Below are 13,042 nucleotides of genomic sequence, written 5' to 3' on the forward strand. Positions count from 1 at the left end.
AAGGACCCAGGGCGTACCTGTACGCCCGTGGGAATTTCGGTCCCCACCGCGTGGCGGGCGGGGACCGGGCCGGGGTGACTGCTGATATGGATCAGCAGGCACCCCCATGTCGGCGACCGGCGCAAATCGCAAGTGAATTCACACTTGCGATTTGCGCCGATTCCGGGTCATTCGGGTCTATGGTGACCCGGAATAGAAGGGGGATCGCGGTTGTCTAAGACACCCACGATCCCCCTGTAGCCATAGGAGTGAGGTGGCAGAGTTGCCACCCCTCCTATCTCTGCTATTGGTGGTCTAAACGCGACCACCAATAGCAGATTAGGGGCGGGGGGGTTTACTTTCATTTTCCCCGTTCTGCCCACCCACAATAGGCGGGGCAGGACGGGGAAATGACGGGGACCGAACGCCGAAGATCCACTTACCCGTCGGTGGAAGCTGCGGGACCGGATCGGCGGCGGTGATCGGCGCGGGCGGCGATGTCGTGCAGCAGAAGAGGACGGCTCCCTGGATCCGATGGAAGCCGGTAAGTTGCCTAGCAACATCTAGAGGGCTACAGTCTGAGACTGTAGCCCTCCAGATGTTGCAAAACTACCACTCCCAGCATGCCCAGACAGCTGCTGGGCATGGTGGGAGATGCAGTTTTGCAACAGCTGGAGGTCTACAGTTTAGAGACCACTGCACAGTGATCTCTATACTGTAGCACTCTAGATCTTGCAAAATTACAACTCCCAGCATGCCCACATAGCTGTTTGCTGTCTGTGCATGCTGGAATTTGTAGTTTTGCAACATCTGGAGGTCCACAGTTTGGAGATCACAGTGCAGTGGTCTCTATCTGTAGCCCTCCAGATGTTGCAAAACTGCAAATCCCAGCATGCCGAAACAGCTGTCTCGGCATGCTGGGAGTTGTAGTTGCGATCCCTCCAGCTGTTGCATAACTAGATCTCCCAGCATGCCCTTCGGCGATCAGTACATGCTGGGAGTTGTAGTTTTGCAACAGCTGGAGGCACACTGGTTGGAAAACCTTCAGTTAGGTTCTGTTACCTAACTCAGTATTTTCCAACCAGTGTGCCTCCAGCTGGAGGCACACTGGTTGGAAAATACTGAATTAGGTAACAGAACCTAACTGAAGGTTTTCCAACCAGTGTGCCTCCAGCTGTTGCAAAACTACAACTCCCAGCATGCACGGTCTATCAGTACATGCTGGGAGTTGTAGTTTTGAAACAGCTGGAGGTTTGCCCCCCATGTGAACGTACAGGGTACATTCACACGGGCGGGTTTACAGTAAGTTTCCTGCTTCAAGTATGAGCTGCGGCAAATTTTTCGCCGCAGCGCAAATTTCTAGCGGGAAGCTCACTGTAACCCGCCAGTGTGACTGTACCCTAAAAACACTACACTACACTAACACATAATAAAGGGTAAAACACTACACATACACCCCCTTACACTGTCCCCCCAATAAAAATGAAAAATGTATTATACGGCAGTGTTTCCAAAACGGAACCTCCAGCTGTTGCAAAACAACAACTCCCAGCATTTCCGGACAGCCACTGACTGTCCAGGCATGCTGGGAGTTTAGCAACAGCTGGAGACACCCTGTTTGGGAATCACTGGCATAGAATACCCCTATGTCCACCCCTATGCAATCCCTAATTTAGTCCTCAAATGCGCATGGCGCTCTCTCACTTCAGAGCCCTGTCGTATTTCAAGGAAACAGTTTAGGGCCACATATGGGGTATCTTCGTAATCGGAAGAAATTGCGTTACAAATTTTGGGGGGCTTTTTCTCCTTTTACCCCTTATGAAAAGGAAAAGTTGAGGGCTACACCAGCCTGTCAGTGTAAAAAAAAATTTTAATTTTACACTAACATGCTGGTGTTGTCCTTTACTTTTTATTTTCACAAGTGTTAAAAGGAAAAAAAAGCCCCCCAAAATTTGTAACGCAATTTCTCCTGAGTACAGAAATACCCCATATGTAAGCGTAAAATGCTCTGCGGGCGCACAACAAGGCTCAGGAGTGAGAGCGCACTATGTACATTTGAGGCCTACATTGGTGATTTTACAGCGGTTCTGACATAAACGCAAAAAAATAAATACCCACATGTGATCCCATTTTGGAAACGACACCCCTCACGGAAGGTAACAAGAGGTATAGTGAGCCTTAACACCCCACAGGTGTTTGACGAATTTGGATGGAAAAATGAAAAAAAAAAAAAATTCACAAAAATGCTGGTGTTACCCAAAATTTTTCATTTTCACAAGGAAACATAGGAAAAAAGCCCCTCAAAATTTTTAACACCATTTTTTCTGAGTAAGAGCATACCCCATATGTGGATGTAAAGTGCTCGGCGGGCAAACTACAATGCTCAGAAGAGAAGGAGCACCATTGGGATTTTGAAGATAAAATTTGTCCGGAATTGAAGGCTACGTGTGTTTACAAAGCCCCCATAGAGCCAGAACAATGGAACCCCCCACATATGACCCAATTTTGGAAACTACACCCCTCATGCAATGTAATAAGGGGTACAGTGAGCATTTACGCCCCACAGGTGTCTGACAGATTTTTGGAACAGTGGTCCGTGAAAATGAAAAATGTGATTTTTTTGTTTGCACAGCCCACTGTTCCAAAAATCTGTCAAACGCCAGTGGGGTGTAAATACTCACTGCACCCCTTATTAAATTCTGTGGGTGGTGTAGTTTCCAAAATGGGGTCAAGTGGGGGGTCCACTGTTCTGGCACCACGGGGGGGGGGCTTTGTAAACGCACATGGCCCCCGACTTCTATTCCAACCAAATTCTGTCTTCAAAAGCTCAATGGCGCTCCTTCTCTTCTGAGCATTGTAGTGCACCAGCAGATCACTTGATGTCCACACATTGGGTATTTCCATACTCAGAAGAAATGGGGTTACAAATTTTGGGGGTCATTTTCTCCTATTACCCCTTGTAAAAATATAAAATGTGGGGGGAAACCAGCAATTTAGTAAAAAAGAATGTTTTTTTTCATTTACACATCTGACTTTAGCAAAAAGTCGTCAAACACCTGTGAGGTTTAAAGGCTCACTGTACCCCTTGATGTGTTCCTTGAGGGGTGTATTTTCTAAAATAGTATGCCATGTGTTTTTTTTTTGTGTTGTTCTGGCACCATAGGGGCTTCCTAAATGCGACATGCCCCACAAAAACCATTTCAGAAAAACTCACTCTCCAAAATCCCATTGTCGCTCCTTCCCTTCTGAGCCCTCTACTGCGCCCGCCGAACACTTGACATATACATATGAGGTATTTCCTTACTCGAGAGAAATTGGGCTACACATTTTAGGAAGGATTCTCTCCCTTTACCCCTTGAAAAAATTCAAAAAATTTAGAATTTTCTCCTTCAATTTGCTGCTATTCCTGTGAAACACCTAAAGGGTTAACAAACCTTTTGAATGTCATTTTTAATACTTTGGGGGGTGCAGTTTTTATAATGGGGTCATTTTTGGGGTATTTCTAATAAGAAGGCCCTTCAAATCCACTTAAAACCTGAACTGGTCCCTGAAAAATTTTGATTTAGAAAATTTTGGGAAAAATTGGAAAATTGCTGCTGAACTTTGAAGCCCTCTGGTGTCTTCCAAAAGTAAAAACATGTCAACGTTATGATGCAACCATAAAGTAGACATGTTGTATATGTGAATCAATATATAATTTATTTGGAATATAAATTTTCCTTATAAGCAGAGAGCTTCAAAGTTAAAAAAAATGCAAAATTTTCAATTTTTTCATCAAATTTTGGAATTTTTCACCAAGAAACGATGCAAGTATCGACAAAATTTTACCACTAAGGTAAAGAAGAATATGTCACGAAAAAACTATCTCGGAATCAGAATGAAAGGTAAAAGCATTCCAGAGTTATTAATGCTTAAAGTGACAGTGGTCAGATGTGCAAAAAATGGCCGGGTCCTACAGTGAAAATTGGCTGAGTCCTTAAAGGGTTAAAGACACCAATACAAATGAATGAGGGGAGAGCTGGCTAGTGGTCCGGATGTCTGGCAGTCATGGTCTGGACCTGGACCACGGTCAGCCCGTTGCGTACCGCTGCTATGCATCATATCTGGTGCTATGTGTTCAGCTGATTTACAGGAATAGTTGTAATAGGAACATATTGCTGAATAGGTTTACATACTCACAAGTGTGTGTGTTTTATCCACTATATTTAATTCTAACTCTACATAGATCTATATATACCGCCTATATGACCACTGTGCCAATATATACCACTAGCAGTTACACCACATACCCCCAAACACTGAAGAACCCCCCATGAATTATTATTGTTCCTCTTGACTTTAGACCATGACCAGGGGAATGAGACCTGCACCAGGGCAAAAGGGGCTTGGACCCCAAGGATCATAATAGGTGCCTAAATCAATTGGTTTCAAAACTGTGGACCTCCAGATATTGCAAAACTACAATGCCCAACAAGCCTGTGAGTTGTATTTTTGCAACACCTGGAGGTCCATACTTTGGAGACCACTGTGGTCCATCATAAGGTCCATCAAACTGCACAGGGTAGCAAACAATCTAAGGTCAACCCTAGATGTCCCTCATGATTCCCACATCACATTGTATATGGCAGAGCAGGTCTATAGGGCCAGTGACAGGCAGGTGCCACCAGAGCATCCCATGGCCGATGACATCACCTGCACACGACCAACTGCCGTTTACTCTCTGCTGGCGACCGACGTGACTGGACCGAGGTCTACAGACTGAAGGAGAACCGCTGAGATGGCGTCCACTGGACATGGAGAAGATGGCGAGGAGGAGAAGAGGAAAAGCGAAGGCAAGAGGAAGAGGGAAGAGGAAGGCGAGGATGGAGTCAAGAGGAGGAGAGAGGACGATGGAGGATCAGAGGATGAGGAGCCAACACCTGGGATGGCGACCACTGGACATGGAGAAGATGGCGAGGAGGAGAAGAGGAAGAGGGAAGAGGAAGGCAAGGATGGAGTCAAGAGAAGGAGAGGAGATGACGACAGAGGATCGGAGGATGAGGAGCCAGCACCTGGGATGGCGTCCACTGGACATGGAGAAGATGGCAAGGAGGAGAAGAGGAAGAGGGAAGAGGAAGGCGAGGATGGAGTCAAGAGGAGGAGAGAGGACGATGGAGGATCAGAGGATGAGGAGCCAACACCTGGGATGGCGTCCACTGGACATGGAGAAGATGGCAAGGAGGAGAAGAGGAAGAGGGAAGAGGAAGGCGAGGATGGAGTCAAGTGGAGGAGAGGAGACGAGGATGGAGGATCAGAGGATGAGGAACCAACACCTGGGATGGCGTCTACTGAACATGAAGAAGATGGCAAGGAGGAGAAGAGGAAGAGCGAAGGCAAGAGGAAGAGGGAAGAGGAAGGCGAGGATGGAGTCAAGAGGAGGAGAGACAACGAGAATGGAGGATCAGAGGATGAGGAGCCAACACCTGGGAGCAGCCAAGGAACATCGGGTCCCTACCCCAGGCTTACCATCAGCCACTACAACCTCCACCAAGTCCTGGGTAGAGGCAACTTCGGCAAAGTAAGTTCTATCTCCATCTTGTTTTCTGTTATCAGCCATTTTAGGCTGCATTTGTATTGTTGTGGGTTGCAGTGTTGTGGTAAGGTGGGTCTGCTGGAACTTGTAGTCCCACAATATTATGCCCCTGATGGCTTTGGTGGTTATGCACATCCATATAAAACTCCCTGAAGGGACTACACTTGGTATTAGGTGTGAACGGATCCCTTGGGGCACCTCCATGTACTGTGTCCTGGCAGATGGAAGTTGGGATGCCCAAGATGGTGTGGGTGCAGGAAACCAGACGCAGGGAGAAGAGAAGGTGCAGAGGGGTCTTCTGGAGCAGTGTGTAAACAGTACATATAGGGGGGATTTATTAAGATCTGTGCAGAGGATGAGCGGTGCAGTTGCCCATAGCAACCAATCTGAAAAATAAAAGAAGCAAACTGGTTGCTATGGGAACTGTACCGCTCTTCCTCTACACAGGTCTTTATAATGGGCACGGGAATACTCAATAATATAAAGTAAATGTATAAAAGTTCCTATGTGCTGATATTATATCGCTGTAAATTGTTCCTCCAATACCGCAGGTAATAAATAATAATGGGGGAGATTTATCAAGACCTGTGGAAAGGAAAGTTGCCCAGTTGCCCATAGCAACCAATCAGATCGCTTCTTTCATTTTTCAGAGGCCTTGTTAAGAATGTAAGACGTAAGCTGATTGGTTGCTATGGGCAACTTTGCCTCTGCACAGGTTTTGATAAATCTTCCCCAATATATCTTCACATGTAATATATATAGGATTCCAAATATATCCAATAATAAAGTGCAACAAAAGAGTTTCCCCCTCTGGGATTACGGTTCTCTATTCATTATTGTCTGGTTTTTTCCTTGCCCTATATCTCTGTATGCTGTGTTGTATTTGTTTTTTGCACATTTTCTTTCTTTTATGCATTATTTGGGGGGTAGATGGTACTTATTATGTATATTTTTTTTACCTTTGTTTTCCTTGGTTGAACCCTTTTGTAGTCCAGTTAAATTGAGCTAACTGGCCTGGATATTCCTGGGGGTGGACTGAGGAAAACTTGTAGGATCCCCACACCACTTACTTTATATGGCCCACATGTGACACATAGGGTTGCCACCTTTTTTGCAAAAAAAAAAAATTAATAAATACCGGCCATGATCATTGGCATGATTAATTATATATGCGTGACATCACATGATACAAATATGTGGGGGGAATTTTGTGCTATTCTGACCCCTATAACTTTTTTATTTCTCCTTATAAGGGCCTGTATGAGGCTCATTTTTGTGCCCCAGTCTGTAGCTTTTAACAGGACCATTTTTATTTCAATGTGACTTTTTGATTGCTTCTTTTTTTTAAATTAAATTCAAGAGTTGCAGTTAGCTACTAACTATAACTCCCAGCATGCCCTGATACAGCCTGCAAGTCAGCAGCTCGCCCAAAGGAAAACTACAACTCCCAGCATGTTGGACGGTACAGTAGTATATAGTATAGGTCAGTGTTTACCAACCATGGGGTTCCTCCAGCTGTTGCAAAACTACAACTCCAAGCATGCCCATGCAAGAAGTTGTAGTTTTTCAACAGCTGGGGGTGCTCTGGTTGGGAAACACTGGTATAGGTTATGGTGCAACATTCCGGGAGTTGGAGGATTGGTTGGATAAATACTGGTCATTGTATTGCCGGTATTTTTAATATAAAAATACCGTCAAGGTGGCCAAAATACCGGCCAGGTGGCAACCCTAGTGACGCATCATCCATGGTGCGACCAGGTGAGGTATCCCCCTGACTCTACAGGTGTGTGACCAGACCAGGACCAGAATGTGAAAAGCACCCAGTCTTCTGTGGAATAAAGTCCTTGAATTTTGTCCCCTTCAATGCTTCTCTTTTTGTTATCCATACATGCAGTGTTGTGGTAAGGTGGGTCTGCTGGTAGGTGCAGATGCCCATAGCAACCAATTGAAAAAGGCCTCTGAAAAATAAAAGCAAACTGGTTGCTATGGGAACTGCACCGCTCTTCCTCTACAAAGGTCTTTATAATGGGCACGGGAATACTCAATAATATAAGGTAAATGTATAAAAGTTCCTATGTGCTGATATTATATCGCTGTAAATTGTTCCTCCAATACCGCAGGTAATAAATAATAATATCTCTTCACATGTAATATATATAGGATTCAAAATATAAATCCAATAATAAAGTGAAACAAAAGAGTTTCCCCCTATGGGATTACGGTTTTCTATTCATTATAGTCTGTTTTTTCCTTGCCCTATATCTCTGTATGCTGTGTTGTATTTCTTTTTTGCACATTTTCTTTCTTTTGTGCATTACTTGGGGGTCAGATGGTACTTATTATGTATATTTTACCTTTGTTTTCCTTGGTTGAATGTCAGTCAGGTGGCAACCCTGACTCTACAGGTGTGTGACCGGACCAGGACCAGAAGGTGAAAAGCACCCAGTCTTCTGTGGAATAAAGTCCTTGAATTTTGTCCCCTTCAATGCTTCTCTTTTAGTTATCCATACATGGATTTCTATGGTTTCAATACAATCTTACAGAAACCTATTTGGACGAGAAGATGAGAACTACACTGATCCCAACCAACTCAAAGACATGTCTATCCATTGTTCAATGCATTCATAGAGTTAGGAGATAAAGTAAGTGAACCCTCTGGAATTCCCTGTATTTATACTATCTAATAAATACCCCCATTGATGCATCCCGATGATCCATTCTTGTCCTCTTTCTCAATAAGGATAATATTTTGTTTTCTGGACCCATCATTATTGTAGGGACTTCTGCCCATTTTTAAGACTATTTATCATGTTGGACCCATGAATTCCGTGAAAACTGCACATAGTGGACTATTTTTATAGTATTTTTCTATTCATTTTCTATTTGTTCCTCTTGGCACCTAATCTAGAAGCTGTAGAGGTCGCTTCTCGGCCTTTTGACTAAGATCAAGTGTAGTTTCTGTTCTTATCAGTTTCAGGCGGTGACCCGAAGCTCCGGTATTGGGCTGGTGGGGATGGGTGCTGCATGGAGGGGTCAGGCATGTAGGGAACAGGTGTACCAGGGCGTTCCAGGGCTGGTTCTGAGGAAACAGCTCGACTGCTGCCCCAACGTGACCTGTTTCCTCAGGGTCTTGCCATGAGGCTGAGAGGGTCTAGAGCTGAGGTACTTTAGTGCCTTGGGGAGTGGTGACCCTGAGGTGCTGAAACTCACTGGGAGTATTGGCGCACTGAGTGGAAGCACTGGCACCATAAACTCTTCACCTTGTGGCACTCACCTCTTGATTTCCGGCCTTCTGGCTAGCATCAGAGACATTTCTATAGATCTGGCTGTATGTTTGGCCAGGATATCTGCACACATTCACTTATTTATTTCCTTTTTTGTCACTGTGACACTTTTTGCGTGTTGTGTGTCCACAAGATTGTTAGGATACGGTAGCCCTTCTCAGTGTTCCTCCTGGCGGTCTAGGGGAGGTGTGTGTGGCCATTAGGTTTTGCACCTCTCTGCAAAAACCCCGGGTACTCCTGCATGGGCAGGGTACCAACTGTTATCGGCTCTGTGGGCAGATACCTTTGCTAACGCCAAGGGGGATGCAGGGAGCATTTGTGGTTGCTTAATAGCTTCGGCAAAAAGGGATATTGAACCTGGAACCTCACAGGTACCTTTTGATCCGGAGGCGAACTATAGGAGAAGGGCTTGTGATAGACCACATCCTTTGTGCACTTTTTTTAGTGTAACACGTTTGCACTTTGGTTGATTCAAGAGCCTGTTCCCTGGCTCTTAGTAAAAAAAAAATATATATATGCTTCTCTTTTAGTTATCCATATATGGATTTCTATGGTTTCAATACAATCTTACAGAAACCTATTTGGACCAGAAGATGAGAACTACACTGATCCCAACCAACTCAAAGACATGTCTATCCATTGTTCAATGCATTCATAGAGTTAGGAGATAAAGTAAGTGAACCCTCTGGAATTCCCCTGTTTTTAAACTATCTAATAAATACCCCCATTGATGCCTCCTGATGATCCATTCTTGTCCTCTTTCTCGATGAGGATGCTATTTTGTTTTCTGGACCCATCATTATTGTAGGGACTTCTGCCCATTTTTAAGACTATTTCTCATGTTGGAGCCATTAATTCCGGGAAAACTGCAATACCACATAGTAGACTATTTTTATAGTATTTTTCTAATCATTTTTCATTGTTCCTCTTGGTACCTAATCTGGGAGTTGTGGAGGTTGGAGCCCAGCTTTACAATCAACATACAACTGCTACATAACCACCATGCACCGGCTGATATTCAGTGACATTCGCCTAGCACTATTTCCGCACTCTATTCCCATTCTTCATCCACCTCTATGAATCACTTTCACACTAGGGATCCAGGTTTTTGGCTTTTACACCATTCGTTTTTTTCCTTTACGCTACCTTTTCAGATGGTGGATAACCTGTTCAACATTTTCCTAAATTTTGTTCACATTTCATTTTTTTTTATCTTTTTAATACACTTTTAATATTACAATTCGTTACACTTGGCACAAGTTCCCCTCTGTTCTATTCTCATAGATTGCGTTTACCTACCACTTTTGTACTTATTGAGCCTCAACCAATTGTGCATAAGAGTGCATAAATGATTCAAAGTGCTGTCCGAACGTGCGTGTAACTTTTCCATCTACTGCTTCTGCGCGCCTGAATGGCAGGTCTGATACCGTATCTCCACTATTAGCCAAATTACTTTTGATTTAATCACATCGGCATCACCACTATGCACTGAACGCCCTTTTTAGAGCTGGCGTCATCTTGCGGACTGGATTCCACCAGGATTCCGCCACCAAACCTGCCAGGTATCCTATTGGTGAACAAAACTTACAGCATTTGTAGCTGCAGGAAACTTTGTTAGAGACGATTGTTGCTAAAGGGGGATTTACAGGTTATTATAGCTCTTTCTTGCAGTTTTCCTAGGCTTAAGGTTCCTGGGTGCTATCTAACTGACCCATCACTAAGTCCACCCATAAACAGCCCCCCCCCCCCTCCTCCATATCAATGTTTATCAAGCGCTGTCCTCAAGACCCCCAACAGGTCATGTTTTTAGGATTTCCTTAGTCTTCCACAGGTGATATAACTGTGGTGATTCCTGATTCACTGACCATAATTGTATCACCTGTGAAAGACTAAAGGAAATCCAGAAAACATGACTTGTTGGGGGTGTTGAGGACCGAGCTTGACAAACACTGATCAATATCAACCTTATGATGTCTTCTAATGAGCGTCTTCCATTTGTTTTCCACAGGTGGTCCTGGCATCAGTCCCTGGCCGAGACACCCACATGGCCATAAAGATCATCAACAGAAGAGAGGACAACGAGGGAACCATCAAGAGAGAGCGGCGGATACTCCTGGCAGCCCGAGACTGTCCATTTCTATGCCACCTTTATGCTGCACATCAGTCTCTGGAGCGCGCATACTTCATCACGGAGTACCTGTCCGGCGGCAGTCTGGAGGATTTGATCAGGATTTGCTGCTACCTGGACATCAACAACATAAGGTTCTACGCAGCAGAGATGGTATGCGGCCTCCAGTTCCTCCATGGACAGAACATCGTCCACAGAGACCTCAAGCCAGAGAACATCATGTTGGATGCAGAAGGCCACATCCGGATCATTGACCTGGGCCTGGCACAAGATGGAGTCACAGCCTCCAGCAAGATCGATGGAGTGACAGGAACATTCTGCTACATGGCCCCTGAAGTGCTTCTCGGACAAGAGTATTACACAGCCGTTGACTGGTGGAGCCTTGGGATTGTGTTGTGCAGGATGGCGACAGGACGCTTCCCATTTTTCATCGGCCACAGCAAGCAGAAGGTTTTCAAAGCCATCACCAGAAAGGAGCCAAAACTTCCACCCGGGATGGATGCTGCTATTGAACATCTCATCAGTCAACTTCTGCGCAAGAATCCCGATAAGCGCCCTGGGGTGCGCAGAAACATCCGGAAGCATCCATTCTTTTCCACCATTCGCTGGGAGGAACTGGAAGAGAGGAGAGCCAAGCCACCATGTAAGCCGTTTGAGACAGTTCTGCAAAATCACCATCTGCAGTGGCCGGAGGACACAGAGGACACCCACCATGGGACCGGATTCAATTATACGTCACCAAGCTGGGCCCAGTAAGAACCTTCTCTTGGGATAACTACCATCACATGTTCTTCACTTCTCCATAGGTGGATCTGGACTCTGAGGACACCGCGCCTACTGCTCAGAACCTCCGGCCTCCTGATCCAGGCATCATGTCTCTGCTGCTGTAACCTCGGCTGCTCTAGAACATCTTTATGCCACACCTTTGCCATTGTGTTACTGCCCCAGTCCCTTTACCTGGCATCCTCCATTCCGGGGCTGGCATCTGACATCACTGCAGCCGGAAGATCCTCTACAACCCCAGGAGCGGCCTGTGCTTAGATTCCATCTGGTAAGTTCAGGAACAATAGCCGCATGTTGTAATCCTGCGGTGCTGAGTGGCGGATATTATCCCTGAACCCATCCAAGCACAGGCCGGGTAAGTACTGCACTCACCACACACACTACACGATAGGGATAGGCGCACACACATAGACACAGACCACAGATAGGGGACATATCGGCTCGATCCAGGGATTTATTCTGATCGCCATATTTGGGGTCGGGAAGGAATTTTTCCCCCTGATTTTAGGACAATTGGCTCATTCCTCACAGGGGGTTTTCGCCTTCCTCTGGATCAATATAGCCGTAAATAGGTTTAGCATAATAACATAAAATTACCCTCTTAGTAACACAACTAATTCTAAAAAATTAATAAATAAATATATATTTATATATTTTTTTATCTTAAAAATGTATTTGACCCAAACATTAAAATTAGACTACTAGACTTACCAATAGACTATTAGAAACATGTATAACAAAAAAATATTTATAATTTAAATTAATTTACCCCCCCCCCCCCCCCCTTTCTATCACTCTGGTTTGGTTCCAGCCTTTGATCCTGGGATTTATTCTGACCGCCATATTTGGGGTCGGGAAGGAATTTTCCCCCCTGGTAATAAGGACAATTGGCTCTTTCCTTACAGGGGGTTTTCGCCTTCCTCTGGATCAACACGGCCGAGCACGGTTCAGTACAACAGACCACTAACTTACTATTATATTATACTATTATATATGTGTATCTTGTTTATTATTGTCCCCCCCCCCCCCATCCCTATAAATAAACTCTTTTTTTTACCCTCTACATGGTTGTACTTGTCTTTATTTCCACTGGATGTCAATCTAATAAATGTCCTATTGACGCTGCTAGTAGCCTCTCTCCATTCTGACTTATATATGGAGGATCCTGAATGAGGGACCCCCATCTATTACCCATCTTTAATCCCCTAATAGATCGTTTGTAAGATTGGTTTTCTAAACGCAGCAACAACTTTTATGGTAATATAACAAGTGAGGGTTTGTTACAATGTATCAGTG

The 13,042-nt window shown here is 44.8% G+C and overlaps 1 protein-coding gene across 2 annotated transcripts; it reads left to right on the forward strand.

Moving 5' to 3' along the window:
* The first annotated feature begins 4,634 nt into the window (after positions 1-4,634).
* On the forward strand, positions 4,635-12,809 carry LOC130295474 (protein kinase C theta type-like). 2 transcript variants are annotated; one of them, XM_056546279.1, is made up of 3 exons: positions 4,635-5,536; positions 10,844-11,606; positions 11,770-12,809. In XM_056546279.1, the coding sequence occupies exons 1-3, from the start codon at positions 4,757-4,759 to the stop codon at positions 11,784-11,786; spliced, it is 1,560 nt and encodes a 519-aa protein (XP_056402254.1). In that variant the 5' UTR covers positions 4,635-4,756; the 3' UTR covers positions 11,787-12,809. The 2 variants fall into 2 exon arrangements, with proteins under 2 accessions (XP_056402254.1, XP_056402253.1); XM_056546278.1 differs by having other exon boundaries at positions 4,636-5,536; positions 10,844-12,808.
* Positions 12,810-13,042: the final 233 nt, after the last annotated feature.

Source organism: Hyla sarda, chromosome 11 (genome assembly GCF_029499605.1).
Source record: "Hyla sarda isolate aHylSar1 chromosome 11, aHylSar1.hap1, whole genome shotgun sequence".
In the NCBI taxonomy this organism is placed as follows: domain Eukaryota; kingdom Metazoa; phylum Chordata; class Amphibia; order Anura; family Hylidae; genus Hyla; species Hyla sarda.

Excerpts from the sequence above, each read along its gene's own strand:
- LOC130295474 (XM_056546278.1), top strand. The coding sequence starts at position 4,757 with ATGGCGTCCACTGGACATGGAGAAGATGGCGAGGAGGAGAAGAGGAAA. Across the intron at positions 5,537-10,843 it reads GTAGAGGCAACTTCGGCAAA|GTGGTCCTGGCATCAGTCCC; the intron begins GTAAGTTCTATC and ends TGTTTTCCACAG.